Source organism: Gadus chalcogrammus, chromosome 22, assembly GCF_026213295.1.
Source record: "Gadus chalcogrammus isolate NIFS_2021 chromosome 22, NIFS_Gcha_1.0, whole genome shotgun sequence".
Taxonomy (NCBI): domain Eukaryota; kingdom Metazoa; phylum Chordata; class Actinopteri; order Gadiformes; family Gadidae; genus Gadus; species Gadus chalcogrammus.
The window spans coordinates 3,470,038-3,485,887 of NC_079433.1; the positions used below are offsets into that span (position 1 = coordinate 3,470,038).

General features: G+C 48.1%; 1 protein-coding gene across 1 annotated transcript; it reads left to right on the forward strand.

Annotated features, from left to right (window-relative positions):
• The first annotated feature begins 4,949 nt into the window (after positions 1 to 4,949).
• On the forward strand, positions 4,950 to 6,937 carry LOC130376180 (actin-binding Rho-activating protein-like). Its single transcript, XM_056583400.1, has 3 exons — positions 4,950 to 5,374; positions 5,815 to 5,986; positions 6,629 to 6,937. The coding sequence occupies exons 1-3, from the start codon at positions 4,950 to 4,952 to the stop codon at positions 6,935 to 6,937; spliced, it is 906 nt and encodes a 301-aa protein (XP_056439375.1).
• The last annotated feature ends 8,913 nt before the right edge of the window (positions 6,938 to 15,850 follow it).

Genomic DNA, 15,850 nt, shown 5'->3' on the forward strand with positions numbered 1-15,850 from the left:
TGATGTTGTGCCAGCTAACATGTCTGCTAATGATGAATATCCAAAACGCCTTCGCTAATGTGCCAACGCTGTATAGCTAACACGTCTTTACTACGTCAGGCATAGCAGATGTCATCTTTATTCATTGTTTAACCTCAGCATATACTGGTCATTCAACTCAATTTTGACATCAGAGGTGGATAGATTGACCTACCAGCTTTGATTAATGGACACTGTGATGTCACAAACTCAGAAATAAATAGGGCCCCTTTAAGGGTTGTAAACAAGTCTCATCATCATTCACAGTTGATCTATGGATGCAGCAGTATGGATAGGGATATGTTAGAGGTTGGGAGAACAACAGAAGGCCTTTTTGGGTGCTTGGTTTCAGAGCTCTGGTCATTCCATTTCCATCCTCTTTGGTCATACTTGTTACGATCAATGAGCAGTGTGTTGTTGATTTTCCGTTTCCACAGAGTCTTATGAGTTTCACGGTCACACATAACGAGGTGTGACCATAGACCCTGAGGAGCTCACGCCAAAGACGGCACCCCTTTAAAAAGCTTTCTGGGGATCAAACCAACAGAGAGCTACAGTCATACTTAGGCCGGTATTAGGCCAACAATCATTTCTACGATTCTTTTATTGTTTTCAATTGATCGACTTCACTCTGTTGTTCTGGGGTATTCATGCCGCAAACGTGATCTGTTGATCCTAGAGAGCACTACCATTGACATCAACAAGCTCATCTGTAAAGTATCTCTCTCCCTGTCTCTGTCTCTCTCTCTCTCCCTTTCTCTCTCACCATTTATTTTCTCTTTTGTTTTCTTTCTTCCTCTTTCTTCCTCTGTTTCTCTCTCTCTGCCTCCCCTCCTCCCCCCCCCTCTCTCTCCCTAGTTAATTTCCAATCCTTACTAACCGACGTAGCACCTCATCCCTAGTGATTCATGAGGGAGGTATTAGCGTCTGCTGCTAAAGCTAATTCAGCATTAGCCTACTATAAACGGGAATGTAGCATCTACAGCATCTTTATTCATGAGGGAGCTAGCTATTAGTGTCCAATGCTAAAGCACTTTCCGTAGCTCATATAGCATCCCCTCGATCTTTATTCATGAGGGAGGTCTCAGCCATCTTTAGAGACGAGGGCCAAAAGGAAGCATGAACGCATTACTGCACGATTTAGGAAATCGCAAATACCGTTTACATAATCTGGGCCAAGACACGGTCATGCATGGAAATGGAGAAAAGATATGAGAACAAAACTAAAAAAAATGTTAGTTCTTGGAGTTATCAGTTGCATATGATTTCTCACACACGTTGTGTTTTGACACTTGTTGAGGCTGCTGTTGTTGTTGCGGGTTTCTGGAGCGATGGCAGTAAATCTATCACGTGTTACTGACAAATACAAGTAGCAGACATCCTCCGGATCCGGCGTGCAGATGTTGCAGAGGTCAAAGGTGACAGATGGGGAGCGCACAGGGGATTAGGAGTGCTTTGTTTCTGAGTCCGATCGGAATCCAAAATGTTTTGACGGTGTTGTTTACGATGATCGGCAGCTGGATCAGATCGGCCGGCAAGCACTGAGGATCCTGATTGACTAGCTCGTCGTTCAATGGAATCCGTATATAATCCCGTTCCCATTTATCTATGGATATTGTTAATCAATTACATTTTGGGCATTTAGCAGACGATTTTATCCAAAGCGACTTAAGTACAATTGTCAGAAGAAAGAGAAGCAACTATGTAAAGCTGTGCGTACAGTAAGGATGTTCATAGAACCAAATGCCAAGCACTAACCATCACTAGGTTAATCAATTCCCTGTATACAACAGAGATAGCTAGGATAAGATACTACACTATAATAAGTACTATTTTTAAGACAAATGTGCTGATTTAAGTCGCTTTGGATAAAAGCATCTGCTAAATGCCCTGAATGTAAATTTGATGTTAGTCTGGTGTCATACATGTCTGGAAATAGTCCCATCCTGTTGCTTTTGGACTGCGTGGACTTTTACTCTCCCAGAATCCGCACTCAATAATAATAATTGTTACAATAATTTGTAACAATTCCAACACATAAACTTAACATGAACTTCCACAGGAGTTTCAACCTTAATGCCTCGATATCATTAATAAAATGTCAGATCTAAACGCAGACGTTTCTAATGCATCATGAGAATCGCACCCTGAGGAACGGTCCCTTGTAGCTGCAAAGTCCCCCCGACAACAGAGCATTTAAACGAAAGATACGCAGATCGTAACGCATCAATCACTCACACCACCATGATTACAATAATTACTCAGATGATTGCAACAACAAGCCCAAAGTTAAAGTGCATCGCGCAAAATCTGTTTACTACAATGTGTGCCAAAGTCCTAGCAGATAAAAAAATAAAAAAGTGAAACTAAAATAGGCTATGTGCAATTATTGCGGACAGCCAAAGAAAACAATAGACCCAGTGTGGCCAGCTGGGGAGAGCCGAGGCAGGGGGAAACTACCAGCTGAACGGAGAAGGAGAAGGAACAGAGGCCACAGGTGCCTTCAGTCCGGTCGGGAAACCTTATTCTCTTTTTGTGTTAAGGACCACCTGGTCCGAGTGGGTCAATGTGAACCGAAAAATAGTGTTATGTGTGAAACATGTGTGTATTTTTCACCTGCAAAATCCCAGGGACCACTAGAGCCTGTGAAGAAACCCAGAGAGGTATTCATAAGATGTAGGCCTGGATCAAGCTTTGCTGGCAGTGTACAATTCTAATAAATCACATTGGGTTTGCTGACCATTAAAATTAATAAACCTAAAATATTACGTCAAACCATACCTTTGGTGGGTGCAGTTTACAGAATCGTTTTTAATTTCAGAAAATTGCCTTGCCTGGTTTTCAAAATAAGTTGATTTTTGTATCGTGTGATGGAATGCGCAGCCAACTTCCAAGAACGGCTTTATACTTTACTGTGCTGCCCTCTAGTGGTGGACAAACTCCACTGCAACAAACGTCAACGCATAAGTTAAATTGAGGTTCGACTAATAAAACAAAACTAAATTGAAAAGTGTTGCCTTTATGTTAATCCGATCTATACAATTTTTGTACCTAATAGATAAATTAATCAATTAGCATTGATGAGATATTTCAACCGTAAACAATGAGCTGGACTTTCTATGATTTATGTGACATTATGTGACATTCAACTGTAACACCTTACTTACTTACTTACTTACTTACTTACTTACTTACTTACTTACTTACTTACTTACTTACTTACTTACTTACTAACTTAAAATAGAGAAAAGTCACTATTGCTTACGGAGAAAGCACACATTAGTTCACCAATACAAACAAATAACGCTGAAGTAGGTGTATCCTAATCAGTTAGGCCTACTAAAGGTTAACTCAAGCGTGTGATTTATATCTTTTGGTCTGTCGGACTAAACCTGTATTTAGAAATCAGCTCTGTGATGAAAGCCAAGCTCTGCCCGCTATGATGAGCAGGACAGCTGTCACTCGGTGTGTGTGTGTGTGTGTGTGTGTGTGTGTGTGTGTGTGTGTGTGTGTGTGTGTGTGTGTGTGTGTGTGTGTGTGTGTGTGTGTGTGTCTCTCTCTCTCGCTCTCGCTCGCTCTCGCTCTCTCTCTCTTTTCAGACAGCAGTTGGAACACTATTTCTTACCATCTGTCTCACTGCCGCCTGTGTGCCTGTCCGTTTGTCTGTCAGTCAAATCAGTTTGGAACATTCTGGATCCTACGGTCCTTTCTCTTTCCAAAACTCTATTCAAAACAATGGAAGTTGGCGTCCCTCGTCACTTCCTGTCTCCTCTCGGAGGGACAGGAAGTGGACTGACCCTGACTTTTCCACCAAGGGAGGGCCCCTAGAGGTTAACATTAATACAACCACCAGGTCACCTGCGTAGGAGGACACCCCCCCCCCCCCCCCCAACCACCCACGTACTGCTCTAGATATAGCTCTGTGATGAAACGCGACCCCCCCCCCCACCACTGGGTTCCTGCAGGGGCCACGGGGCCACGAGGGCAGGGTAAGGCGACCGGGGCGATACCCCTAACAGTGCTAAATACTTCCATCCCTCAGGGCTCGCGTTGGGGCACCCTTATTTTAGCACCGACACACCGTTCCGACACGATACACTCCCGCGCCAACCCACACACACCGCACACGAGTCTTTAGTGAGCCGCACGCCGGGAGGATTAACGAATCGGAGCCCGCTTTATGAGTTGACCACGCTGAGGGTGAGCAGGACAGAAACCCCAGGAGGGCTCCGTCATTCCCGCGGGAACGTGTCTTGGAGTGTTTGGCGTATCCGGAGAGTTTGGAATTTTTTGGAGTGTCACATCAGACGAGGGTCATGGCGTCCGACCAGGCTACCAGCCAACCGACCACTACTTCCACCAATCAAAACCCTCCCACAACGCCGCCCGCCCCGGCCCCCGCCAATCAGAACCAACCCACAACAGCTCCTCGCGGTGAGACTGATCCTACATCAACGCCAGCGCCGGAGGGTGGAACCAGCGCAGGGACTGAGGCGGACCCATCGGAGGCGAAGGAGGGCTCAGGCGTCAAGACCGGGTCTTTGCTCGAGACGGGGACGACAAGCGTCGCCATGGGGACCGGCCCGGGCGTCGGACTCCTAGTTTGGGAGGGGTTGCGGGCCCGTGGAACGTGTCACAGGGAAGGCTCTGACGCGTTGTCAGAGCTGACTGAGGGCTGGACAGAGGTGGAGGTGGAGGGAGAGAGGAGGAGACGTGGCTCAATAGGGGGTGGAGGCGGTGCTGGTGGTGGATCAGAGGACCAGAGAGAACATGGAGGAGATAGAGGTGGAGGAGGAGGAGGCGGAGGAGGTGGTGGCGGTAGGAGAGGTTCTGGGGCAGGTGGAGGAGCTGAAGGTGGAGAACCGACAGGAGAAGACAGAAGGGGTGGGGAGGTTGGAGGCTCCACTGAGAAGGTGGAGGTGGCGCGAGAGATGCAATCTGGATCAGCCAGGGTCGGAGAAGGAGGTGCTGATGGAGGTGATGGAGGACGAGTAGACTACACCAGAGAAGATCCCTCGGGCGGAGGAGAGGGAGGAGATGGACGGCCGGCGAAGGAGGTGAAGGAGCGAGAGAGAAGACCTGAATCAGCTGTGGGTGGAGGAGGAGGACGACGTGCTGATGGAGGGGGTAGAGGAGGAGGTGGAGGTGGTGGTGGACCTGCAGACCAAACAACAGCAGATCCCTGGGGTGGGGTAGACGGAGACTCCACTGAGAAGGTCGCGGAGCAGGGAGGGGGATCCGAGACGGGGCACCGAGACCCCCACCCGGGCCCCAGGGAGGAGGAGGTGGTGCTGGGGGCCCCCCGGCAGACAGGCACCGCGTCCTGGGTGAAGAAGAAACTGCCCTTGGCCCCAACGTAAGGCCCGCAGCTTCGATTTGGTCACTCATATTTAACACTGAGTTTGGATTACCTGTATGTTTAGCGGTGAAGCGACGCCAAACTTAGAGAGACACACATTTATGTGATGCGCTGTGTTGAGGTGGCCCTGAGCAAGAAACCTTACCCCGGCTCTTTTTGAAGAGCTGGTTTTGCCTTGCATGGCTGACACCGCCGTCGGTGTGTGAGTGTGTGCATGGATGGGGGCATGTTCGGCAATACTGTAAAGCGCTTTGAGCGCATGGTTAGAAATGCGCTGTATAAATGCACTCCATTTACATTCAATGTCTTTCAAATGTGAGTCCATGCGTCGCACTCTGATGGCCTTGGTGCTGGAGGAGGGCCTTCACCTCAGCGCCACTGCCCACCTGGTTCTTCGTACGTGTGCTACCCCTCTAACCCTTCCCCCTCTCCTCCAGGTCTGGGGGGCGTGAGGTGGCGCGCCTCACCGCCCTCTCCAGGAGACACAGCGCGGTGGGAGACCTGAAGAGCCGCTGGCAGGGCTGGGAGTCGGCCCACAGCCACACCCAGAAGCTCAACCCCTTCAGCGCGGGCTTCGACCCCCAGTACTCCATGTCGTTGAGGCTCCAGGTGGGCTGGGTTTGGGGGGGCACGCTGGGCTGGGTGGGGGGGCCGCCGGACTGGGTAGGGGTTTACCGGGAGCGTGTTGGGCCTCACCTCCTTCCCGGAGGTCTCCTACCTCGGAGAACGCCTTGGGAAGGATTCTTTGATGTGAGGAGTGCGGCGACAGCAGAGAGAGGGATTTTGGTGTGTCAGACATGGGTTTATTTTAAAGGTTTCGGATGAAACAGAAATACTTTTTCCAGCATACTATTTATTTTTCTTCTCTGTGTTGTCGCTTTTTCTTCTTCTTCGTCGCTGTCGTCTCCTCTTCCTCCTCCACTCGATTTGGATAACAACGTCTGATTAATGCCCTAAATGTAAATGGGAATGTACTGAAACCGAACTAAAGGGGTGTTTTTTAAATAATATTATAAAATATTTCCGTTTAACACTACAAAAAAGGGGCGTGTTTAAATGCGGTATCTTTCGTGTATCGTTACGAAAAGGGGCGTGTTTAAATTATAATACCGTCCCATGTGAAGCTACGAAAAGGGGCGTGTTTTAAATGCGATATCCTCCCGTGTTGCACGCCACGAACAAGAGTGTGGTTGAAGAGTCCCACGGGCCTCAACCAATCCACCCTAACCCCGCCTTGTCTGTGTCCTCCAGCCGGGCGAGGAGGGCTACGGCCGGCCGATGGAGGGCACCAAGACGGCTGAGAGAGCCCAGCGAGCCGAGCGCCACATCCACGGCGAGATCGACGACCTGTGCCACGTGATCCGCCGCATGTCGCGGGAGGACGAGGCGGACGGCCGGAGCTGCGTCACATTCGGCGCACTGTTCGAGCGCTACGTGCGCGTCTCCGACAAGGTGGTGGGGATCCTGCTGCGGGCGCGCAAGCACGGGAAGGTGGCGTTCGACGGCGAGATGCTGTGGAAGGGACAAGACGACGCGGTCGTCATCACCCTGCTAGTGTGATGGGGGAAGAGGGAGGGAGGGAGAGGGAGAGAGTTGGTCAGTAGACAGAGGCTACTCTCTCTCCACCTCTGGTCCTGATCTTCTCTGCTTGTTGTACCTGAATTAGGAGGATGGGAATTCACTGTGTGTGTGTGTGTGTGTGTGTGTGTGTGTGTGTGTGTGTGTGTGTGTGTGTGTGTGTGTGTGTGTGTGTTCGGAAGACTCCATTCTGTAATTGAGAACAAGTTGTGTAATTCTTTAATGTTTTTCATTGCAATTATGTTGATTTGTCAAATAAAACGATCACAAACATGAGTAGGCGTTGAAATCAAAAGCCTGAATGAAGCACAATGAGGAAGACTCCCTCAAACACGAACCACAAGTGAATACAGTACTCCGTCTATGTTTAAAACTATCTCTGTGTTTGATCTGGTGGGCTCTGTGTAGCAGGGCCTTTATGTGTTTTCATGAGGAGATGCTTTCTGTTCACCAGCCACCAGAGGGCGCCTTAGGTCGCAGTTCCCCTGTCGCTAGGGTGACCGCACTGCAGCCTGGGTCAGACAGCGCCCTCTCCTGTATGTGTAGAGGAACTTGACGATGCGGGAGGTTTTTCTTGCTGGAAATCTGTGCGAGAGGAATGCATTGTTCTAGAGAGAGATGGGGAAGTTGAGTTATAATATTTACACACCTTCTCTGGCTCGTATGAGGCTGCAGCTGATCTGTGGAATGTCAAGTGTGTGCGCGCGTGCGTGATTGCAGTTCAGTGACCGTGTTCGTGTGTTCTGTTATTCCTGCTCCGTGCGGAATGTTCCTGAACTTCAAGGTTACTTCAGGAGACGTGGAGAGTTCTAGTGAATCAACTCATCTCATCTCAATTTAGCGGGACCCGAGTTTACCACCACTTGTGATGCCGCAAAGGGGGTCGATTCTGAAAGGGATCATCGTGGACTTATCAATCCGCCGAGCCCTTTCAGAATCCCCCCCTTTGTGTCATCACTAGTGAGCACGGCCGCCCAGGTGTGTAGTGATGACGAGACTCCACGCTGCCAGCTGTTACAGTCCGCCCGGTGACAGATCGGGGAGTTATTTTCTATTCATGATGAATCGGTCCCTTTGTGTCATCACAAGTGGGACAGATGGCATCAGAGGACTAACGAGCCTCACAGCCGGTGGTGGGATACGTGAGGGTCTTTAAGAATAGATCAGGATAATGGGATGTGTGTGGTGGGGGAGAGTCGCTGGTCCAGGTGTTGTGCGTGCTGGCACCCTGGGGTGCTCTGAGAACAGATGTAGGCCCTCACCTGTAGCTGCCGCTCTCTCACAGCTCATTGTACTTTATGTTTATTTATGGTTAGTCATATTTATGTACTGTGATGGATCGTAGAATCTCCTCGCCGTACTGTCTCTCCCGCTGCCTGAGATTTCGCCTCGCTAATATCGGTACCGTGATGTCACAAAACCCTGCGTCATCATTACCGTGGTGTCTCCAGAGCTCTGCGACGTTAGTTTGGTCACAAACAACACTGATGACATCTGGATTTCACAAAACATATGTCGTTGTGATGTCACAAAGCGCCCCAAAGCTGTTGTGATGTCACACGACCTCACGACCCTGTTGTGATGTCACAAAACACAACCATCCGGGGCCGGACTGATGGCGCCTTTAAAGTAGCTCGGAAATTCGGAAGCTCTTACTTGTCATTACGAAAACCTTCCCTTTTTCCAAGAGTGTTCAGGAAAACGTTCGTAGGCTATGACATAAAACCGGAAAAATTGATTGTTTGTGAGACTATCCATTGCTGTAGCTTTGTGATTCCCGTTTAGAGAACCAATAACGCAGCTCATAGATCCTCACCGATTTACTGTCGCGACCGACTGCTTAACGTTTGTCATTTGGCCTGTAATTGACTTTTGCGTGTGTCCTCTTTGTGCTTCTTTGCTGAATCAGATGAATCAGTTATTAGAACTGCTTGCTATGGTTGAACATGAGCGAGATTTTATCAGGTGATGTTTACAATTGTTTGATATAATGTATCTTAATGCAAATGTTAGAATGGGTGTTAAGTTCGCCTCTTAGTGTTTGAAAAGTGCTGAAAGTTCACTTTAGTCTATAAATAAAATGGGCAGCCATTGTTGTGACGTGATCTCGGAGGACTTGGGTAGCTTTACTTCCACACGAAACTCAGAGCAAAAACTCAGACTCAACAGAGTGTTCATAGCTCACTTTCCTCCGAGCTTAGGATCCGAACCTCCCGGAAACTCTGACCGTTTTGAAAGCGGCAACAAAACATCACAACCCGTACGTCACAAAACCCTCCGGGGCCGGACTGAGCGACAGGCTGGGCAGAACCCACCTCCAGTGCTATGAGGTCACCTGTCCAAACAGACCAGCATGCCTACCACACCTCTCCCTGTCACGCTACACTGAACCCACACGCGCGCGCACACACACAATAACAATTGAGTGCACCACAATCCAAACATATTTCATCCACACACACACACACACACACACACACACACACACACACACACACACACACACACACACACACACACACACACACACACACACACACACACACACACGCGCGCGCAAACATGCACACATACCTACTTGAATGCACCACAACCCATACTCCACACACACAAACTACAAAGCGAGGACATTCAGAGCGGTCGACAAAAGAGAAAGAAGAAAGAAACAAACCTGCAATCTCCCTGCAATCACAAACAACGAAACCAAAGTATGCCGTGAACAGACGACTCTTCCGAGAGCCTACAAACCCCAGGGTTCCTCGCGCGCGGGCAGCAGCCGCGGTGTTTGGCTCCAGTCTGCCAGCAACCGCGTGACGGTAAGACGCGTTGAGCACGAGACAGTCCGTACCTCCTGCTCTGCCTCCTGCCTCCTCCTCACCTCAGGATGCCCCGACCCGCGGAGTAGCAGCCATGGCGGTCCACGGTAAGACCGGCTAATCATATCCTACCGGGTGGGATGCAACCTGTGTGTGCGTGTGTGTGCGTGAGAGAGATCCGTGACATCGGTTACCCTTTTTAAACAGCAGGTAATGATTGTGTTCCGTGATTCCATGGCAGGTGGGCTGTTAGCTTTGTGATTCCCGGGTATAGAGAACCATTAACGCAGCTCATAGATCCTCACCGATTTACTGTCGCGACCGACTGCTTAACGTTTGTCATTTAGCCTGTAATTGACTTTTGCGTGTGTGCGTGAGTGCGTGCGTGTGCGTGCGTGTGCGTGTGTGTGCGTGTGTGTGCGTGTGTCCACCTGTTCTTGGATGGCTGCGTCCACACACACGCAAACGCGCGCACAGTAAGATCACACTGATCTTATTTTGTGTGGAATACACACACACACACACACACACACACACACACACACACACACACACACACACACACACACACACACACACACACACACACGCACACATCTGCATTGTCTTCTAGACACCAGTCGTGTTTTGGCGCTTCTCAGGTGCGTTTTGAGAACAAATTGATCCGCTGGAGGGGTGTCCCTGTATTCGCGTGTGATGGTCTCTAGTGTGTTGGTCCCTACGCGTGTTGGTCCCTACGCGTGTTGATCGCTGCGCGTGTTGGCGGCTGAGCGACGCGTCGACAGTCGAGCGAGGCGCTCGCTCCCGCTGGACCAGAGCGCCTCCTCTCTAGGGTCTTCTCCCGCTCTGTGTTCTGTTCGTTCTTTCTGTTCTGTCGGTCCGTCCAGCAGTGAGATTATCGGCTCGATGCTCGGTCAGTCCCCTCCTCTCAGCGGAGGGATCTCTGGGACTCGGGACCCCATGCGAGGTAGGGTGTGTGTGTGTGTGTGTGTGTGTGTGTGTGTGTGTGTGTGTGTGTTAACTGAGGGATTGTGAGCCCAGTCCTTTCGAGATGCGACAAACCTTTTCCCAGCAGGATGAATCCAGGTGTCACTCTTTGTGTGAACTATGGGTCCCATATAGACTCTATAGGCATGGCAGTGCAGCAGTACTGCTATAGGATACCGACGACAGTAGTCAGGTTAATATTCATTGTCTACAGTGCTGTGATAGACAGGTATCCTGACCTAATGTTACAATTACAGGAACAGGAAATAACTTTACCCTACTGATGACAAGCTCTGAAAAGCTTAAGTTATTTTACACCTGACAATCCGGGGACTTTAACTAACCATTCATTCACATTAGTTAATGCAGCGATATGCATTACCTATACGACAGTTAATTAACAGTTGACAAATGGTTTAGTAATAATTTATTAATGTTGTTTATGTATGGTGTTCATGTTAACTAAAGTATTGATTCATGCATTATGAATTATAGCCTTATTCATAACCCTAACCCTAGCCCCTCTGGTAAGGCTTATTAATATGCCTATTACTGTAATGGTTAATAAATGTATATACATTATTGTGTGTGTGTGTGTGTGTGTGTGTGTGTGTGTGTGTGTGTGTGTGTGTGTGTGTGTGTGTGTGTGTGTGTGTGTGTGTGTGTGTGTGTGTGTGTGTGTGTGTGTGTCAGTCTGATGCTGGCTCACTGTCTGCCCTGCGTACGTGTTTGGTTTTAGAGGAGTGACATTCTTCAGTGGTTATCTCTCTCTGTCGCTTCGTTTATCCAGTTCAATGGACAAGTGTGTTGGAAACCAGTCCCTCCTGTTCTGCTATAGGCTCACACTTACCGGCATGTTGGGATATCTTTAGTGGCACTAAACCATTAAATATCGTCACAGAGTCGCCCTGCCGACCAGCTAAATGAGCTAAAGATATGTCGGGAACATCACTGCTTCTACGCACAGATTTTCTGTTTTGTTTGACAGATATTAGTCCAATATAATGCCCCCGGCGGCTGGTATCCGGGAGGTTGCTGGTTCGATCCCCGGCTCCTGCTAGAGTGTCGCGGTGTCCCTGTGCGAGGCACCTCACCCTGACTGCTCCCGACGAGCTGGCTGTCGCTTTGCATGGTCGACAACGCCGTCGGTGTGTGAATGTGTGCACGAATGGGTGAATGTTGAAGGCAATATTGTAAGGCGCTTTGTGCACTGGTTAGAAAAGTGCTGTTTAAATACAGTCCATTTACTATTTAATATTTACTGGTTTTGAGAAGGCAATTTTCATAATATTGCTATTAGCACTAAAGGCATTAGCAAGGATGTTTTGGGTCTCTCACACAACATTATGATTTTTGTCTGTTGCCGTTTCCTCCTGATGGCACAGCAGCAAACAAATCAAATTAATCGGATCTAATTAGGTTCAGTCTGATCTGATTACGCTCTTGTTTGATTAATGGAACTGAGCCGTTGGGACACGAGATCCCTGGTGATTCCTACCGTGATGCTTTGGATGAACTGTCAAAAGCTAATGCTAACTGTGTTGTTATTGACTGACAATAGCTAATGCTAACTCTGTTGTTATAGTTTTAGATGTAGGCCTACTGTCAATAGCTAATGCTAATCTGTTGTTATTGTTTAGACGTACTGTCAATAGCTAATGCTAACTCTGTTGTTATAGTTTTAGATGTAGGCCTACTGTCAATAGCTAATGCTAATCTGTTGTTATTGTTTAGACGTACTGTCAATAGCTAATGCTAATCTGTTGTTATTGTTTAGACGTACTGTCAATAGCTAATGCTAACTCTGTTGTTGTTGTTCTTGGTACGATGTACTGTTAATAGCTAACTCTGCTGTTATTGTTTACCTTATTGGAGAATATTGAGGAGGTATTGTGGGTTTGTTTTGGTCAAGATGGCGGTCCGTCACAAGACATGACGTCATCATGGCACATTATTGTGACATGACATCATCATCATGACTTGAATGGTGTGACATTATTGTTCCGACATGATCAGGATATTTCAACATGACGTTAAGTGACAGAAGTTCATAGTTGCGACATGACATCGCTTTCCTTACGACATGGCATCATCGCGACATGACATGTTCATAATATGACATCATCCAGACATCATACTCATGACATGACATCATATTCATGACATGTCACCATCGCGACATGACTTATTCATAATATGACATCATCGTGACATCATATTCATGACATGACATCATATTGGCATGACATCATCGTGACATGACATCGTCGTGACATGACTTATTCATAATATGACATAATCGTGGCATCATATTCATGACATGACGTCATATCCATGGCATGACATCATCGTGACATGGCACCGTCGTGACATGACCTCGTGACAGTAACGCGGCATGACGTCCTCGCGACATCGTGACATCAACACATCGTGACGCCATCATCTCATCTCATCTCATCTCTTGTCTAGCAAGGGATGATCGCCGCGACTGGACCACAATGTTTTCACCCTCAAAGCCCTCCTGAGCAGCGGTCCAGCTCCTCGTATGAATAATTTAGGGTTAGAAATTAAGAAGAGCCAGACGCCGGTTCCTCCCGGCCTCCACACGTTACATTTCTCATCCTTGTTTTTAATCATTCCCCTTCCCTTCCATTGGGTCTGATCCCTCGTCCCCTGATTACCCACTCAGAGGCAGACCAGTGTCAGCCCTGTTCCATCACCAGTGATCATCCCTCCCCTCGACGTGATAACGAGCCTTCCTCCTGACGGCCGAGTGCCGCGCGACCGCTATCAAATCTGTACTTGGGAACACGCAAGGTCAGAGCATATTCTGCCCGAGCAGTGGAAACGTGTTTGTAATGCTGTGCACGGAGGAACTAGATACTAGAGACCTCTGTTTGTCTGGCAGGAGGAAGAAGAGGAGGAGGAGGCGGGAGGAGGAGGGGGGGGGAGGAAGAGGACTCGGTAGGGGAGTTTAGGCTGGAATATGAAGATAGCTGTTTGGCTATACTTTGCTTTTTTCACGGTACCTACTGATCAGCACACTAATGTAAAGTAATAACGTGTGTGTGTGTGTGTGTGTGTGTGTGTGTGTGTGTGTGTGTGTGTGTGTGTGTGTGTGTGTGTGTGTGTGTGTGTGTGTGTGTGTGTGTGTGTGAACACGATGAGGTTGGATTCCATGCTTCTTTTATTTATAGAACACAATCTATAATTAATCTTGCATCTGTATTCCGCGTGAACCAAACCTTATCTTTGATGTTTTCATGTTTAGCGGGGTCTTCACGGACGCTGAGAGGGAAGACAGACAGACAGACAGACAGACAGACAGACAGACAGACAGACAGACAGACAGACAGACAGACAGACAGACAGACAGACAGACAGGGCAGTGGACTGAAGGGGAGGGAAGGGGGGCATGCTGCATCAAACCGCAGGTGGGAATCGAACCTGCGGTCGCTGCAGGGCTGAGTACCTTCATATTTAGTAGGGGTGGGGTAGGGGAGAGGAGGGGATCTCTATGTACCTCAGGATTTGATTTAGATTCTATTGGTTGTGATTCGGTTCTGGCCTCAGTACGTTGGCACTGGCTTCAGGGTCTTCTCCTGTCCGCAGTGCGCTGAGAGGTGCTGGTGGTATATGTAGGCATGAATGCATGAGTAAAGTGCGGATCACATCATGTCGTTTTATGTGCGGAACAGTGTTATCCACTGATTGCAATAATGTTTAAAAAGAAAAGGCACATTTAAGATTATTTTTTTTTAAATAGATTTAAGAATTATGTTTTTATCCTTTTATCATCCTCCTCCATGTCATTCTTCAACCATAAAATCTCCCTTTTTCTTTTTTTTTCGTGTATGTATGAAAGAAAACCATAATAATTGTATCTATATTTGAATGTTGTGAATCACTTCAGAATCACAGACGATAAGAAAGGCGATCTTCACGTGAATCTGTCATTCCTAACGTCGGCCAAGTTCGTGTGTTGAGCCGCCGAGCATCTCAGTGCTCCCTGTCTCCGTACGTTCTACACAACAGGGTTCCTCTCTGTCCGTTCTACAGACCAGGGTTCTCTCCGTACGTTCTACACACCAGGGTTCCTCTCTGTACGTTCTACACACCAGGGTTCCTCTCTGTCCGTTCTACAGACCAGGGTTCTCTCCGTCCCGTGGGGAGGGGATTAGCCGGAGCGGGGTGCCGAGATTCTGCCGCGTCACGGTCGGTGGGTGGTAGTGGTGGTGGTGTCGAGGCGCCTACAGCTCTTAGAGAATATAGGTCAACTGTGAATCATTTAGAACGAGAGCAGCGATGGAGATCCCTGCTTCCCCATGGGACCTGGGTGGCATTAGGGTGTGACGTCGCTGCCTTTAGCGGTGGGAGTTCTGTAGGGGGAGATATATGTTTAAATATGTAGGTGTTAATATATTAATACGTGGAGGTGTTCATGTATGGAGGTGTTAATGTATGGAGGTCTAGAGTTATGTAACGGTATGTTGGAAGCCTTGGGGTTTTGAAACAAGGCACCAAAGTGTTGAAAGATGGAATTCATGTTGGAAATTAACATAACAATAAAAAAATGTATGTCAGAGTCTCAGAATCAGAGGTAAATCAAAAGGGATATTTTTTTACTGAGTTCTCTCATTTGTGATGTCACAAGGGGTTGTGTTTTGTGACAAGACACGGCACCCGCTCACCTGGTCTTAAAGTAGGGGCCCTTTTATTAAAATATAAACAAAGATGGCGCCACAGCCTCAGTGAAGTGTATCGTCTCCGTACGATATAGGTTTGTTTTGTAATTTTCTTTATCTTTTTTATTACCTTCTCTGCACATTGTATATCTAATTCATCAGTGCATACTTCAAAACTGCTCTAAACGTGTGTGTGTGTGTGTGTGTGTGTGTGTGTGTGTGTGTGTGTGTGTGTGTGTGTGTGTGTGTGTGTGTGTGTGTGTGTGTGTGTGTGTGTGTGTGTGTGTGTGTGTGTGTGTGTGTGTGTGTGCGCTCATGAAGGCCGAGGCTCCTGCCGGCAGTTCCTTCTCTGTGTTTACCCTCATGGCGGAGTCTGTTCCCTGGGTCTGTCTCCCCCCGGCGCTGCC

Excerpts from the sequence above, each read along its gene's own strand:
- LOC130376180 (XM_056583400.1), top strand. The coding sequence starts at position 4,950 with ATGCAATCTGGATCAGCCAGGGTCGGAGAAGGAGGTGCTGATGGAGGT. Across the intron at positions 5,375-5,814 it reads AAACTGCCCTTGGCCCCAAC|GTCTGGGGGGCGTGAGGTGG; the intron begins GTAAGGCCCGCA and ends CCTCTCCTCCAG. Across the intron at positions 5,987-6,628 it reads CCATGTCGTTGAGGCTCCAG|CCGGGCGAGGAGGGCTACGG; the intron begins GTGGGCTGGGTT and ends TGTGTCCTCCAG.